Genomic DNA, 18,113 nt, shown 5'->3' with positions numbered 1-18,113 from the left:
TTAGGATTTGCTTTTATTATGAACATAAAATATACATACAGCATAATATACATTTACACATTTACAATTCGCAGTTACTTTCATCTCTTTTGAACTCATTCAGTTCTGCACTGCCCAGCGGCCCGCTCCTTCCACTTACACTCAAGACATTCTCTTTACCTTGGTACACACAGCGTGTGACCTAGTAAGAATTACCAGGCCCAGGCGTCGAATAACCGGCTTTACTGTCCTCACAGAATCACTTTCATTGTGTTTCCTTTCCTGTCGCTACAGGCTTTCCATGGCCTCACACTTCAGCATGAAAAATTCAGGAGAAAAGAGGGCTGCAACAATCCCTTTTGTCTTTCCAAAACACCCTGAAACATCTTCCATGAGCGAGGTGACATGTAAGTCGGCACTGACAGCAATTCTGGTTAACACGGTTTAAGGGCTACCTATTGGGAAGAGGCTCTGACGCATCCCATACAAACTAAGCTTGTTCTCCAAATGGGTGATCACGAAGGATCTGAATGTCAGTGGTATCACAGTAAATAAATAAATAAACAGTAATAAATACAAATAAATAGAGTGGGTTTCACTAAGGGAAATGTCAATACCTACGTCCCTGTGCTTTCTCAAAACATAATTAGGTGCCGCTTTACAACAGGTTGATAAAGAGAAGCTGGTTTTCATGATGAGTTGCTCTTCGGGGTGGTGAAGAGCAGCCAATGGAAGCTTCTATCGTCGTTTTCCTCAGAACGTCTCTATGCGAGAGGCTTTGTAGGAGGAGTTCTCTTTGAGGCTATCAAATATTGCTTTGGTTCCATTCTGCCACTGTAGCACCAGATCTATCGGGGTCTTCCCAGCCTAATCAAAATAGAGGAGGGAATTTTACTTCCAGGGCGGAGGCATCTATAAATTCATCTCCTGTGTGTGTGTGTGTGTGTGTGTGTGTGTGTATTTAATGAGGTAATGGATAGGTGTCTGTTATTGAAGTGTTTTATGTTTTCCATTATGAGTGATTTGCAGTTTATATTCAAACCAGCCCTTCACTGTTTCTCACGGGAATGCTTTTGGCATTTCAGATTAGCAATGGTTTTCTTTCCTGTGGGATATCCCAGGTGGTGGTAAAAATCCCCAGTCCCTAGACACTAAACAGCAAGAGTAAGCCAAGTCATTTTCAAACTCAAAAAAATGCCTCCATACTTACCCAGTATCCTGCAAAATGGGTGTAGGGAAGTAGTAGTATCCCTCTTGGTCAAGCACCACTTCCTATCAACTTGGAAAATGATTCCTGATTGATAAAAACTGGTGGGGAATGAGCTGCTTCAACACCTTGGTTTAAGTACACAAGTACTACTCCAAGGGGTATATTTTTCACAGCTGCTCAGAACTGACATTGATATCAGTGATGTATGAATAAATGAGATGATATCAATGATGTATGAATAAATAACTTTTGAGACCAAAATTTTTTTACCTTAAGCATACATCTCAAGATATTTACAACAATTAAAACTGTGTCACCTCTCAATTCTTGTCCTTGAATTTGAGAAGTCCTAAAATTTTCCTTCTCTATTCATTCAGAAGTCTCTCTTTATCCCAGAGATTGCAGACTGGCAGCTTTGAGATGCAAATAAAGCTAGAGACCTGTTTTGGCCCAAACAGAGCTTAGGTGTTTTTTTTTAAGTTGGAATTAATTGGCAGCAGTTGGAAATTAAGAGATTTCCCAACTGAATTTGTGATCTCTGTGAAAAAACTGGGAGACCTGGCAGCACAATTCCCGTGGTTTCATGGAGCAGCAATGGACTGAGTTGGGGAAGGGCTGCTACCTTTAAGTAAGTTGTGTGCATGGCACCAGCAGCCATCATGTAAGTCATCTATGCCATCTGCCTGGGCCCTGTGCGGATTTGAGTTAGTGGCCCTGTAACCTTCATTCTGGACCTTCTCACCTTGTAGCATCCTACCTTGAGGGACACTCATCAGCAAACATGAAGACAGAGTTTTGGACAACAATACAGTAATGTATTGTTTCCAGTTCCCTTCAAGATGGTGTCCAATAGCTTAGTGATCTTTTTTGGGAACATCCATCCATTGGGTCAGTGACATTAACAGTTCCAGAACCTTTATGCTGGGGTCTTACTGATAATTCAGAGCCCTGAACCCTATTTGTATATTTGAGGCTATTCTTTCATGACTTCCTCCAACTCCTCTGTATTGAAATTTATCTCGTGATTCCCTGGCTACTTACACAGTCTCCCCAAATCTGTATGCTATTTATCTCTGCAGGTAGTGTCTCTCACTGCCTGAAAAAAAATCATATTTTCTGCAGCCTTGGGGATTTCATTGAATCTACTCTTTCTGATAGTTTGTTTAAATTATCTGATAAGACCAATCCCAATATCAAGAATGAGGGGACCTGACTGTTAACGCAGTCTCTATTGCATTTATTTTTTGTTCCTGTCACCAAGACTTCTTTTTTTTTTTTTTGAATGATGAAGTATTTCTCTCAGTATTATAGTAACACAGTAAGAGGAAGAAATTATTCACAGTATAAGATGATTGGGGTTTTCTTTCCTTCTTTGTAAAGTGATTCTCCAAAAGCTTCTTTCAAATTACTTCTTCAGTACTTTACACTCATTCCTCCCAGTGATTTTTTTTTTTTTTTTTTTTTTGCGACATGCGGGCCTCTCACTGTTGTGGCCTCTCCTGTTGCAGAGCACAGGCTCCAGACATGCAGGCCCAGTGGCCATGGCTCACGGGCCCAGCTGCTCCGCGGCATGTGGGATCTTCCCGGACCGGGGCACGAACCCGTGTCCCCTGCATCGGCAGGCGGACTCTCAACCACTGCGCCACCAGGAAAGCCCCTTCCCAGTGATATTTTTAAAGCTTAGATGATGCTTGACTGGGAATTGGGACCATGAGGAAAATTTGGTTACATTCCCTGGCTTACAGATGAAGCTTAATTAATACGTACTTGTAAAGGGGACTTATACAAGCATTTGCAGGGCCTAAATATAGGAAAGTATCTTGAGGGATGTGCAGATAAACCAAAGAGGAGGATGAACAGAAATTATCTCAAAAATAATAGGCAAAAGCATGGCTCCCCCTGGAAAAAGTGGTAGCCTGTCATGCTGCTGTAAGGAGGTGAGGACTATTCAGAATTACTTGGATTAGATGTTGATTATTTTGAGTTCCTTGGCCCTTGGTTGCATTGACCACTGTGGAATTTTTGACAACTTCAGCAGTGGTGGGTGTCTTTATTCCTGACTACCCCAGACCTTGCTCAGCCAGGGATGGCCAAAGCAGACTGTACTTATGTCTGTAAGCATGGGCGGTTTGGCCATCTTTTATCTTCAAGTCCAAATTGTTAAAGAATTACTACAGGCTATATCAGGCACCGAGGTCATAGCAGGCACTATGGCTTCCCCACCTCTGACCAGGTGATCTGAGTCCTTGCCAAACTCAGCAATGTCCTCATGGGAGTGACCAGGGGCATTTAAACCATCAAGAGACCCCTGAAATATCTACCGTTGTAAGAATATTTTCAAGTATGTGAGCCATATTTTTGTTCATTAGAAAGCTGGCAAGCAGGGCCCCTTGCTTGAGCACTTACACAGTTCTTGATGTTGAGGTCGGCGCCATACATGATCAGGAGTCTGATCATCTTGTACCGGTTCAGCCTCACGGCGTCATGCAGGGGGGTATCTCCTTCCTAGAGAAGCAGAGTGAACAGACGAGGTGAGCCTGAGGCCAGGAAGTGGGTCCCGCAAGGGTGCCCGGCTGGGGCAGTTATTCCAAATATGTCAATGAGTGAAGCTTTAGGAGGCCAAACTCTGCGGGGCTACTCACTCGGTCTTTGGCGTTGAGTTCCGCCTCGCAGGCGATGATATGCTCTGCGCACTCGTAGTGGCCGGTCCTCACCGCCACGTGCAGCGCCGTGCTGAGCAACTGCAAAATGCAAGAGCCTGCTGTGTCCCTGGACTTGAGGACAGAGGCTGCCCAGACCCCAAGGCATGTGTGAAGGGGAGAAGCGGAGGAGGGACAGGGTGGAGGAGGGGAAGAAGGAGGGGGACAGGAGGAGGAGAAATACCTTATCCCGCGCGCTGATTTTTGCTCCTTTGTTCAGCAACAGTTTTAAGACATCCAGGTTTCCTCCGCGGCTTGCCCAGTGGATGGCTGTGGATTCAAGCTATACCGGGAAGGTAAAAGGACAGGAGTTAGTGAAAGAAGACCCTAGACAGAGGAATTAGTACTTCGTTTCTAAAGCCCAGGAACGCCAGGTTTGCTAGGGCATCCGTGGGTGACACTGGGCTGTCCTCGTCTAGGTTGCCAATTGTAACTATTGTGGTCGAAGGCTCTTGCCAAATGTTTTGGCTAAACTCTTAAGTGTGTGAATGTGAGTGTATGCGCTCCTGTGTACGTATCTATGTGCGTGTTTGCATCATTAGGAGGTTCTTAATAAACCTAATAAATCTTTTTAAAAGAGGATAAGAACTACAATTTATTGGGAATTTCCTCGTGCCAACATAGTGCCGCATACTTCAGACGCAGTGATGCTCCCAGCAACATTATGAAGTGGGTATTCTGTGCTCGTTTTGCAGATGAGAAAAACAAAGCTCCAAAATATTCAAGTTTCTTGCCCAAGGAAACACAGCTAGTAAGTGGCAGAAGAGATATTCCAACCCACAGTCTGCCTGAAACTTTGAACCACTTTTGCCAGATACACTCAAAAGTTCTAGACAAATGTATTTTAAAATTCTGGCAGAATAAAAGTAGTCCCTTCCAAAAGATATTCATCTGGATCTGACACCTCTCCCTTGTCCCTGTTGTTTTTTCATCATCCCTCGCTGGTTCTCTCCTGCCATTTGTGCCAGCACACCCTCTGTACCTTGACCATCATCACTCGTGGCCACTGCACTTACTCATAAGAGTAAGTTTGGTATATCCCTGGCCCTCCAAATCCCATGCTCGTGCATTTTTGTGTCTTTCTATACAAACTTTATATTTTGTTTCTTTTCTTGTTTTTCTGTGTGTACATCTTTTGGGTTCAATTTTGTCCAGTTCCTTTGGACTTTTCCAGTCCCTTTTCCACTTTGCTGAAAAGTCAAATTGAGCTGTATTTAAATAAAGCATTTTCCCAGCTCAATCTTCAGGTCATAAAATATGCTGTGTACCAGTCTGTGTAGAAATCACAGTGGTTGAATTACTGAGGTCTGAATAGCAGCTACTTTCCGTAGATGCAATTCATTTTGTATGCAGTCTATCCCCAAACCTCACTGATGGCAATCAGCATCTATCATATAAGGTGTGCAGCTAGAGAATTCTGAGATGTTGTTGGCAGCCAAGGGGCCAGGAGCAGGCGGCCACATATGGTGGAAGGACATGGAGGCTGAAAGGCAAGTGTTGACTGTATTACTTCTCAGTAAGGCTACTGACTTGATAATGACCCAAGTCTTCGATGAGGATATTGAATTCTGTCCAGCAGCTCTCACTTCCTTCGTTTCCCTGGAACACTCCTCTCCTTTCAGTATGTGTAGAAAATACTTCCCACATGACCTAGTCCCATCTCCCAACTTCCCTTTGTATGGAGAAACGAGCTTCTGCCTAGTTCTTGCAGATCAATTTTCAATACAGTCAGCCCCCTTTTCCATTGTAGGTTTTCTCAAGTTTCATATAGTCTACTTACTTTGGCTCACTTCCAAACAAAGAAATATATTTACCATATCACGGAATTCAATCTGGGCTCCAGCTTCTATTAACTTCTCCACAATTGCCAAATGTCCTTCTAAGCATGCTCTATGAAGAGCTGTCCGTTTATACTGTCAAAATAGAGATTTAAGAAAGAGAGAGGGAGCAATGCATATAAAAATGAGCATAAATCCTTTCTAAGAAGTATGAAGCTGGGGACTCTGATGACCTAGCTGATAGAAACTTGAGTGCTTCTTTATGAGTTAGAAATGTCAAATTTACTAAAATTGTTGTCTAGGACAATTATTCTGCACCTGGGATTTGCGCCTTCTGCAACATACATTTCTAAGTGCATAGAGGTCTTCATCGAGGCACATGGGCTTAAAGATTCAAAACTACCTAAATGCTGACATTTCCCTTTCTTGTATTTTGTGCCTTCATGGTGTCTATAGTATTTGCCATGCAGTTCAGGCTGTTTTCTTCCATCTGGGATGGTTGATAGGTTGAATATCAAAAAGCATTCAATTCATTTTTAAGAAAATGGGAGACATTTTTCATTCAACTTCAGAAATGATTCCCCATTTCAATTCATGAGGGAAAGGATACAAAAAGGATTAGTGAGTTCTGGTAAATGGCTTCATATAAATGGGCTAATAGACTGTGCTGGAACACCTTTTAGGCATTATTTCACTCCAATGCCCTCTATTTTCAGATAAGGAAACTGAGGTCCAGAAAATGCAGATTGGCTGCTAAAAATCAAATAGGCCAGTAGTAATAGAGCTAGCACTTGAACTCCAGTCTACAGATTCCCTGTGCAGAGTTGATGTATTTGAGTCCAATCAAAGATAATGCTAATAATATATTTCTCCATTGGTGACTCGTTGGTCCTGCCATATTAAGAGTCTATCCCAAAGATCGAAAAATTAAAGACAAGCTGAAAAAGCAGTCAGAAGTATATTAGAGTGCAAAAAATAATGCAATCCATAGCACTAATCCAGCATTTTCTTTTTTCGGACCACTGCACTCCCCTGTTATGCTATTGGCATATGTGGCAACAGCTGGGGAGACTGTTTCAGGTGGATTGATTTTTGGCACCAGATTAGCAAGGCTGCAGCAAAGCATAAGAAACACAAAATTAATGAGCTGGATTTTGCAGTGCTTTGTATAAGCCTTACCTCATCACAGACATCTGGATTGTTCTTGTCTGACAAGAATTTTTCTACTACCGGCAGTTTATTCTCCAGGGCAGCCTTCAGAAAACTAGGCACATCCACAGGTTCTGTCTAAAGCCAAAAAAAACAGTGTGAGAGTTACCATGGGTTTTCCAACATTCAATCAAACCCTCCACAGATATTTATTCCCCTGTAGCCTAATGCCGAGGTGTAATACTACAAAACCAAGCAGCCCTTACAATGATTTCGGGTTCAGGTTCCTTCACAACTGGAACTTTAGTTTTCCTGTATTTTTTCCTTTTCTTCAGTTGAATGATTATTTCAAGGTCTTCTAAATTTTCAAGCTTTGATCTTTGTTCTAGTTTTTTCTTCTTGAGCTAAAAAAGAAATCCATGTTTCAAAATACAGTGAGTTCTACTGACATGCATTCTGGTTGTGTCAAAACAGAATCTGCAAGGTCTGAGCTAAGTATGTGAACAGTTTGCACAAAAAGATAAAAAATTTATAATAAATCTTTGACTCGAATTTAGTGATTTCTTATTCAAGTACTTAGGGGTCAAATTTTCCTGCTAATTGCCTTCATCTTCACTTTCCTTGCTTATAGCATCAGCTTTTCACTGGAGATAGGATCTAGTCTCTAAGTGATGATTTTGTAATTATTTCCATAAACAAACCCCAGATTTCTGTAGAATTTTGTATCATGCTCATGAATTTTTTTTTTTTTTACCCAAAAGACTCCACTAATAAGTTTTAAGCTCTAAAATTTCAATGCCAGTGTCTTTCAGGTGGCCCACTAAGCAGGGCTCATGAAATAGACTATCCTGGACTACAGCTAACAAATGCATGTTTTATCTGCGGTTAGTAAGTAATGAAAATTCACCCAGCAACACATTTTGTCAACACAGAAAGCGGCCACAGTCAAACAATGATCCATGGACCACAAACCACATTACTAAGAAAAAGAAGGCTCCCTTGTTTGGGATTAACTAGACAGTGTAAGACATCAGAAATTCACTGGACACATTTCTCTTTCCAAGTCTTTCAATCAAAACACAGTCACAGAACATACAGTGATTGATTCGGAATCCAGAGGTCATAGTCTTGCCAAAGAATTATTTTCTGCAATTATTTTCTGTCCCATAGAAGTTGCCTCTTTATAGGTTAGAATCTGGTAAAGAAACAGCTTTGGAATGGTTGTATTTGTTTGGTTTCTCTCTCTTCTCCTTCCTGTCTGGCACCTCCATCCTCTGCCCCGTCCCCAACCTCCCACTCATGAATTTCATGGAAGGGTCTTACCTCTGCCTCTCGCTGTTTCTCAGTTTTCCACTGTTGCTCCCGCAGGCTCACAAAGTGGGCTGGAAGTGTTTTCAGGTCCTCTTGCTTCTCTAAAGTGACAGCAGCTTCATACTCTCCATCTCTGAAATCCTCAGGAAGGAACTCCCCAGCGTCCCCACTGCTATTCTTCTTCCCTGTAACCTACAAGGGAAGATGGCAGGGTCAGAAGTAGCAGGCCTGTCCTGGGGTCATTCTCCACAGAGGATGCTGCAGGCAGCCCCCGGTCCTCCCTCCCTGCTGACAGTGGCCTCCATTGCAGCACCTTCTCCTATATCAGGCAGCAACGAGTTGCTGCAGTGTTCCAGGATAACCTTCAGATGCTTGTCCCCCTCTCTTGGTTAAATCAAGGTTTAGCTTAGGTTGAAATGTTTAAATCTACTTTTAATCTACTTAATCACATTTCTCCTAGGAAAATCACTATCTGTCCTCCCCATCCCCACCGATTATTTTAAATTCTTTCATTTTAGGTTGATGATCCTTTGCCTTGAGTTATAGTTTCCAGACATATATTCTTGCAATAGAACTTCTCCCCTAAGGCATTTTGATAACTATACATGATTACACACTTTAGTAATAAAAGCAAAGGAGAAGATAATAGATAGGAAATATGTAGAGAATTCATTACTGCCAGCTCCCTTTTTCCAGTTTCACTTATTTCATCACATAAACCAACCATTTTCCATACATGACATTTTCAGAGTACCAGCACATTATGCAAGAAAGAAAAGGGCATTTCAATTTTCAAATAAAAATCAAGGCTGCCCCATTTTTCACTGCGTAGAAATAATGTGCTTTACATACCAGCTCTTCTACTTTCAGAACCATCATGTTGACCTGAAGTTCTTCTGTCTGTTTTCCTCCTGGGGGATGAAACGTTGAGTCGGCCCTGGGGAGTCCCCCTGCTCTGATCAGCTTATATAGCTAGGGCCGGGTGAGCTAATCTTCCAACCTGGGAACCCAAGTAACACCCCTGCCCCCCACCCGGGGCCAGCTCAGAGGCAGGTGAAGTTTCATTCCAGACTCAGTGTCTGGGAAGCAGGAGAGGGAGGGGATGACAAGTAACCCCACTGAATATGTGAATCAGGAAGAAATGTGAGAGGGCCATTCCTTTGGCAGTGACCACACCGCTCAGCAATGCAAGTCATCCTATTTATCGGGAAGCCAGGGGACAGCTGTCTGTTGACATTGCACCACACCACTGCTCCTTTTCCTTCTTTGTCAGCTTTCATATGACTAACCCTATCAAGAAAATGTAAATGCCCTGTGTATCACACCACCAATAATATCTTTCTGATAACCAGACTTATCCACACGTCACTTGGGGGAAGTGTTGCTTCGGGACATCCTATTCCCATCGGTAAACAGCCTGAGAGGAAAGGATCCGGGTCCTAATTGCCCTTGTCTATATCTGTTTGGAATTCTCTGGAGTGATGTCTGGGGCTAAAAAGGCCCCATGACATGCCACCTTCCCATCATTATAAGAAATTGAAAGCATTCAGTAATGCACTTTTATTTTATGGTGTCACAGGCCACAATTAGCACATGACATGCATACTGTCTTCTAAAACAGCATGCTTACTGGAGCAATTTTTATTCAAAAAGTTTCCAAAATGTCCCAAGATAGGTTGTATGAGACTGGTTATTAGTAACAGTATAACCTTGATTAGGTCAGAGCCAAAGTGCTCAGGTGCTGTGGATAAAAGACTAACCTGTGGGAGCTGGTCAATGGAAAACTGATGAATTCATAAAAGTGCTAACAAAAGATCAAGATAAAAAAAATTAATTACATGGGACTGAGTGAACTGATGAGGATGATTATAATTTTTGTGACTTTCCGTTTGAATAAAAAAAAAATCCCACAAGGACTCAGAGGCAAAAAATATACAAATCAATTTTCACTGCAAAGTAAAGGAACTGTTACAGTGGAGGATTCCTGGACTGAATGTCAATATTATGACATAGTATGAGGGTGTTTCGTGTTTGGTAATTGCGATCATTGTTGCTTTTGTTGTGGTCATCCATTTACAATGCTTGGTGTCAGTCTATTTATCTCTTGTAAAAATAAAATACAGTGTGTGTGTGTGTGTGTGAGTTGTGGGGGAAATTTAAAATTCCTGGGAAAAAAATAAAGTTAATTAGTAAGTTAAAAAAATAATAATAATAAAAATGCGTATCCCTGGGCCCCACCTCAGGCATTCTGAGTTGATTTATGGTGAGTCCTAGGAATCTGTATTTTTCAAAACACTCAGGTAATTCTGATGCATGAAGACTTGAGACAGGTTGCCAGAGGAGCAAAGAGCTTTGCTTTGGGGTGGGGTGAAAAGACCTCTGTTTCTGGTTTCTCATCTCTGAGGTGTTTAATTATGTGAAAATACTTAGGTCTCTTTATAGTTCAAGGAGAAACTGAGATTACTATCTCCAAAGCCATTTAAAACCTAATTTTTCTCAGTAAAATAAAGGGGGGGGGGGAGTGAGAGTCTGAATGGAACAAGTGTGTTCATCAGGATGTTATGTTGACCTGTGTTTATCACTCCCTCAAACGTGCCCACACAACAAACATGGCTGCCAATCTCTTCTTCCCCCTTGAACTGATGGATTTTCTGGAACTTTCAGAATGAGACATTGACACACACACCCCAAAACCAAGGTGCTGGCAAAGAGGGACCCTCCCAATAACTCCTGTTATCTATTCTGGTCTCCTAATGTTCTATCCTAAAAGGTTTTACTTAAAGGAAATTTCCTGGCATTTTCTTTGAGGTGGAGACAGCTATAACCAATTTCATTGGTCTCATTAAATAAGAAGTGGTCATTTAAGGTTTTCCTACCATTTGTGTTATGCCTTTTTGTTCCAGGCCTGACCCAAACTGAGGGGAGCCTTAGGAGATATCTTTGAGGGAAGGGTTGTGTGTTGTTTAAGCATCTTGTATATAGAATCCCAGGGCTGTTAGTGCCCTCAAAGTTCAAACAAGACCAATGCTTTCATTCTACAGAGAGGATGCTGAAGCACAGAAATGTGTTAAGTCACTGGCTGCAGACACACAGCTAGTTGGTGGATGCTAGGTTGAAGAGTTTGGATTCCATCCATCAGAAGCAGAGAATCACTGAGGCCAGAGCAGATTTCCCATGGTGGTTCATATCTAGACCCACTCGGGGCCCAACCAAAACTGATTAAAGGGCTCTTCTGTGTTCAGATGACCTCAAAAAATGCAAGTGAAAGTGGGTGGGATGGCTCACCAAGCCCATTCCTTCCTCTGGTCAATTAATCATCCCCTCCAACCTGACTAGTTGTATGCAGGAGAGTCCAAGAAGTATTAAAACTTTGCAGAGGATGACGCTTGAGGAAGGGTTGATGGAATGGGCAGAACTTAGAGAAGGAGCCAGCTGGCCAGATCCTCGGGTATCTTCAGACGAGGAAAAACATAACTTGTCATTATAAAACATGAGAGGATTTTGCTCTTCAGAAAGAAATTCTAGATACATTTAGCTCCCTAACAACACATCAGACAAAATTGTATTTTCAAATCATTCTTATTCATCAAAATTGAGAACCAAACTTTGCAACTAGAGGAGAGTTCTCTGTCACTTGTTTTTCAGGAGCTTCCCTCCCATAAAAGTTCCCCTAGTGGGATAAGTTCTGAAATTTGTATATTTGGCTTGATCATAACCTCAAACTAGGCATAACCTTTCCTTACCAAGATGAATTAAGACAACAGACCTGCAAGTTGGTTCTAGAATGATTTAGCAACCCAGTGGCAACTATCTGTGGCCGGAATGAGCAGGGGAATAGTCCTGAGCTTGGCCAGAGTTACGTGACGAATCTTTCCCCTCCCCTCAGGATTTATGCATTTCAACAAGACCAGACTTATAACCCTGTTTACAGGTGAGGAAAGTGAGAGGTAGAGAAGCAGGGCCTAAAGCACCTATTGCTGTCCCCCAGGGTTTGAGAGACTTGCCCAGATACCACCAGGGTTCGTGGGCCACAGCTCAGCTCCAAGGACAATTTTGTCTTTCCAAATTTTAGGATATTATACTTCTACTCAGACTTTTTATTTTTACTATATTTTCTTGACTGTGTAAGTAATATATAAATATGTTGTTGAAAATTAAAACAACACAGAGAGAAGGCTGCTTAATTGCGATCTTGCTGAGTGTTGATTCGGTACTTGATTTCTTTCACTTGATCCTTGTCTTAGAGCTCATCTTCTACCAGCACAGATAAGTCTGTCTCATTATCTTCAACAACTATACGGATTTCTCTGTGTGGACCTACCCTTGCTTATTTAACCATGCTCCTATTTATGGACATTCAGGCTGTTTTTCAAAATGGTCCTTTTATTTGCTACAATCCAAGGTATTTTATAGCATGTAAAATGTTATTGTTATTAATACTCCTTGCCCTTAGAGCACCCACCCTGATACTAAAAGGAAGGACTTGGAGGACTGTAGCCAGATTCTGACTCAGAAGCCACATTGTTCTGCTGTTGCACCTGTAATTGCTCATTTTGCCATCCCTCCTAATTGCCTTCCCAGTCCCAGCTGCTACTCACCACTCTTGGCTCAGTGAAATAGCAGACTTTGCGCAACTAGGAACCCAAGTATCCCTACAAGGAAGCCCAGGCTCAGTTACACACTCAGAAATACCAAAGGGAGGTCAGAAGGCTGAAGCAAAGGAGGTTCAAGGTTGTTTGCCCTCCCCTGCCAACCAGGGATGGAATCACCTGCATTTGAAAAGCCGCACGTACTGGGGACATTTTGAGCAGGGTTGTGGCATCTGCCTTCATCTCCTCTCAAAGGACAGAGTCAAGACCAAAGTCCTCCTGTATCCAGGGCTCTGTATAGAAAGTGCATGCACATTGCTGTAAGCAACCCAGTACAAGCTGCCTTTTTGCAGATATCGGCGGCCTCCTTTGGTAGATGTAGGTGAAGGCTGTAGGTCTCTCCTCCACACCTTACAGCAGCAGGTGCCTTGTTGTAAATTATGTAAATTGTCTCTAGCCAAATTCTGCCACACATATGGATTCATGTCAGCCAACAGGTACACACAGCCACATGGCTGTTCTGTAAACTCAATGAAGCAGCCCCTGGCCATTTAGATCCTAAGACAGTGCCCGGCATAAAAAGTTTACTTGAGGCAAATGAAACCATTCTAGCAGTAGATTTCAGCTAACTTTCTAGTCTAATCAGATGACAGAACCTTTCGTGTATGACCCAACACAAGATCTGACCAATTCCTATTACTGAATATAGGCCTAGGATTCTAAAGGGCATAGCAAAGTGCCTGACACATAGTGAGGCTAAATATTTAGTTGACACCTGGCAGGAGTCTTACATTCTTTTCTAGCCAAACCACATATCTTAAATCCTCCTTTCTTAAATAACAAATAATCTGCTAATACTAATTAGAGGTAAAGGTAGTTAAAGTGGGTGAGCTACTCTGGAGTGTGAGCAACTTATTAGCATCTTTCATATGCCAACTAACCACAGCAAATGTAACCTCCCCATTAGGACACCTCAGAAGTTCCCTTTCCTAGGGTGTGATTCCAAGGCTGGGTGTATCTTAGAATCATCTGTGAAGCTTTTAAAAGGTGCTGATGCCCTGACCTCAACCCAGGTGAATGAAATCTGAACCTTTGCTTTAATATCCAGGTATTGTCTTGGAAAAAAAAAAACCAAAACTCTCCAGTTGATTCTAATTTCCACCCAGCATTGAGAACACCGCTCCAGGGTATAGATTTAAATGAATATGTACATAAATATACATACGTATATCCTTGAAGATGTAGAAAGCAGTCAAGCCATCCTTATCCCAGTCTCAGAATTCTGATTGTGAAAGGCTTTGCCTTTACCACGACTATGGGAAACACACACACACACACACACATAAAATTTACTCATCAATATTTATTTGGCCCTACTATGTGTCAGGCATTTTTTAGACCTGAGATATACCAATGCACACAAGAGACAAACTCTCCTGCCCTTGTGGAGTTTTCAGTTTTACTGAGCTACTTAAGGAAAACTGCAGGCAATATAATATGCTTCTTCTGGCACAAAGCCAAGGAGGGTCAGGGAAGGCAGCATTTGTATATATGTGAAGTTGTAAAGGATGAAGGGTGTAGGATGAGGAATTAGGGAACCTGGCTTTTAATCCTGCCTCTGCCCTGGGACTAGTTGAGCAAGTCCCTTCAACTCCTCAAGTTATCAAAGGAGAGCTTTGAACAAAATGATTTCTGGGCCCCTAAAGTTTTATTGAGGTCTCAAAACCACTGAATCAAAAGATAGAAATAAACAACACTCATGTGTGAAGCATCACATGCAGACCACAAAGTTGATTCTCCAAAACCTCTAAAACAGGAAATGGCTGGTAAATCCTTCACTTGCCCAGTGTACTTCAACCACTTCTAAGACATGCCCCACTTGATAAACATAAAGATCTCACACCCTCTGTTAACATGAATAGAAATGTCAAGATCAGCCTGGGGCCCAAACCAATGAAAGAAATGGTAATATGCTTTTCCAAAGTTTCCCAGGCCTTAGAGATATTGATAAAGCTCCTTCCCTCCTCCTTCCCCTCTGAGGATCTCTGCCCAGGTTCTTGCTTTTGCCAGAGTCTGTGCAGGAAAGGTATCAATAAGCAGGAAGCGCTGTCAGTGACTTTATTTCCTCAGTGTGTTCTCTTTTAGGCTTCTGTACTAATTCCCAGTCTTAGGAAGGCAGAGCCTTTAACAACCAACATTCTGAGATGGTGATAAGGATGAGTGGACTGCCTGTTACCACTCGGAGAAGAATGGGTGTGTGGAAGAAGCAGCTAATGTGAATGCATAATGATTCCCCCTCCTGCCCCTAAGCTTTCTGAAAAGCAAAACTTACTTCATGCGATGAAATTGTACTGAATGGACAGTGGGATGATGGAGAGTTTGCACTGAAGTGGTTTTTTAAAAAGAAGTCTGATTGTCATAGTAACACTCTGAAAAGATTTTGATGCAACTTTGGAATTACTTCACATTCAATTACATAGGACATCCACTTGGGGTGAGAGATAAGTGCTTCTATCACTGCAAACATAGAAAGTCCATTTAAGCTTTTTAGCCAATTTATTAAAGCAGAGGAGAATTATTCTTAAAATACAGTTTCTGACTTTAAGGAGTGTTGGAAAAAATTTTTCTTGGTGTAGTTTGGAGTTTCCTAATAAAAGAGAAAATGCTGCAAAACAACTTAAATTTGGGTTCTTTGGGAAGAAGAGAACTCGAGGGCCAGGAAAAGAACTGAGCAGTCATTGAGTCCATTTGCTGAACATCAGGAAGGGCCAGGTTTAGGCAGGTAGGACCCTCTTACTTTAAAGATTAACACCTCCCTTTGTAACCATCCCAATGCTTAAACTCTCACTTTAACATAGTTTTTTTTTTTTTTTTTTTTTTTTTTATGGTTTACCTAAATCTTGGCAGTTCAGTCTGTTTGTTTCATTCTAGCTTCAGGAAAGATCATCACCACCAAAAACGTTGATTGAGCACATTTACAATGAGTTTTGTTAGATCAAGAGGAGAAAAAGCTAAAAGGTGAAGTTTCTGCCCTTGAAATCTTACAGGAACAATCCCCTCTATGGGCTCAAAACCCTTCTTATAACTATGTATTGTTAAACTCTTCAGGACATCAAATTTTGGAGCATAGAAAGGGTTTCAGTACTGTCTAGCCCAGTCCCCCAATTAAACACAGTGGAGCAAGTGACACCAGAAGAGATTAAGTACTTCATCCCAAATCACACACAGAGTCAAGATCCAAATCAAGGTCTCCCTACTTCCAGGCCAGTACTCCATTCCCAGCTTAAAAGTATCTTGGTTATTTTTCTTCACGCTAGCTGATATTTAGTGGTCTATTCCCTTCAAAGTATTTAAATGCCCACACTGTATCATTTCATGTTTTGTCTCCTCCTATACAGAGGTTTATACCTTGGTCACTTTAATATATATAGGCTCCCATTCCTTGGAGAAATAGCTGATTCCAGGTCTGGAATGGAGAAGGTACAAGATGAGCTCAGACTACACTGTGCTGGAAAGCAAGGAGGTACTCATGGACTATGGGGAACTTGCCCAAAGATTCAGCTGTAACGACTGTAAGGGCTCCTCTGTCCAAATTTGGGATATATCATGTCAAAAAGAATGATGGGGGTTTCCCTGGTGGCGCAGTGGTTGAGAGTCTGCCTGCCGATGCAGGGGACACTGGTTCGTGCCCCGGTCCGGGAAGATTCCACATGCCACGGAGTGGCTGGACCCGTGAGCCATGGCCACTGAGCCTGTGCGTCCGGAGCCTGTGCTCTGCAACGGGAGAGGCCACAACAGTGAGAGGCCCACGTACCGCAAAAAAAAAAAAAAAAAAAAAAAGGAATGATGATGGTAACTTCTGAATAAAACAAATAATCTATTGAGTCCATAGTGATAATAAATAAATAATATAAATATGTAAACAAATAAATAAATAGAGAAAGGAAAGGAAAGGAAAGGAAAGGGGAAAGCTCTTCTTTATAGAAGAATGCCAGCTAATTGTTATGGAGAGAAGGATACAATTAGAAAGTTCACAATTTTACAACCCCCAGTGAAATAACTGATTCAAGCAAAGATCATCAATGAATGCTAAGACCATTTTATAAAAGGTCGTTGGGCATCAGGATATTCTCCTAGTACTAAAAGATCACGCAGAGATTACATATTAAATATGAAGGATCAAAAAGCACCTTTACAATGGAGAAATCTGACAGGCACCACCTTCACAAGTGACAAAATTTATCAAGAGAAGTGCTAGGGACCAGATATCAGCATTTTTAAAATTTTTCAAGCTGATTCTAATTTCCATCCAGAATTGGGAATACCATCCCATGGTTTAGATTTACACAAATATGTATGTATATGTACATATATATTCCTGAACTTGTAGTAAACAAATAAGCCATCCCTATCATGGTCTCAGAATTTTGATTGCTAAACACTCCACCTTTACTAAGACTGTGGGGAAAAATACATACATCATATATATAATTCCTTCATTCAACAAATGTTTATCTAAGTCCTGTCGGGGACAACCTGACATTATGCATTTCCTGAAGTGTTGCAATAAGAAGTAGAATCACTTATGTAATATTCAACCTGAATCCAATCATGAGGCAACATTCCGACAAATCTAGAATCTTGGACAGTCAACAAGACAACTAGCTTAGGCTCCTCAAAAGGTCAGTGACTTGAAAAACCAAACACAAAAGAAGTGGGGAGTTGTTCTAGAGTAAAAGAAACAAAAGAGACAGAACAATCAGACAAGATGCGTGAACTTCGGTTGGATCCTGTCATTTAAAGAACAAAAGCCATAAAATACAGTTTGGGGCCAATTAAAGAAATCTGAATTGGGGCTGTATTTTAGACACTGTATTTGACTTAATGATAGTTTTCTTGTGTGTAATAATGATTTTGAGGTAGTATAGGAGAATGTCCTTATTCTTAGGAAATACATTCTGAATTATTTAGGGGTGAGGTGTCATGATACCTGCTTTCAAATGGTTCAGCAAAAAAAGTGTGTGTGTGTGTGTGTGCGTGTGTGTGTGTGTGTTGAGAGAGATAGGTGGAAAGAAAAAGAAAGAGCAAAGCTTTAAAATATTAACAGTTGAATCTAGGTGAAGAGTATACAGGTGCTCAATGTACTATTTCAATGTTTCTGTCCCTTTCAAAATTTTAAAATAAATATATAAAACCTCTTAGTAAAATAGGAACCTTAGGACATAAGCTCCGTGAAGCAAGGAATGTATGTTTTTCTGTTTCTCTCACTGGTGTTCCGCAAGTCCTTAGAGCAGCCCCTGGCACATAGTAGGCACTCAATAAACATTGTTTAATGAAAAACAAACAAAAAAGGTGGCCCCAGCCTGGACTCAGGGGGCTGGATGGAGACCAGGGAGCA

At 41.5% G+C, this 18,113-nt stretch overlaps 1 protein-coding gene across 1 annotated transcript; it reads right to left on the bottom strand.

Annotated features, from left to right (window-relative positions):
• Positions 1 to 9,210, bottom strand: ANKRD1 (ankyrin repeat domain 1). The gene is made up of 9 exons (XM_081247748.1): positions 8,979 to 9,210; positions 8,139 to 8,318; positions 7,082 to 7,219; positions 6,846 to 6,953; positions 5,703 to 5,801; positions 4,073 to 4,171; positions 3,832 to 3,930; positions 3,596 to 3,694; positions 1 to 846 (listed from the first exon to the last, which is right to left on the bottom strand). Exons 1-9 carry the CDS (start codon positions 9,003 to 9,005, stop codon positions 733 to 735), a joined length of 963 nt encoding a protein of 320 aa, XP_081103874.1. The 5' UTR covers positions 9,006 to 9,210; the 3' UTR covers positions 1 to 732.
• Positions 9,211 to 18,113: the final 8,903 nt, after the last annotated feature.

The sequence above is a fragment of the Mesoplodon bidens genome (genome assembly GCF_964165515.1).
Source record: "Mesoplodon bidens genome assembly, chromosome: 1".
Lineage (NCBI taxonomy): Eukaryota > Metazoa > Chordata > Mammalia > Artiodactyla > Ziphiidae > Mesoplodon > Mesoplodon bidens.
This window is presented reverse-complemented; position numbering and strand designations above follow the sequence as displayed.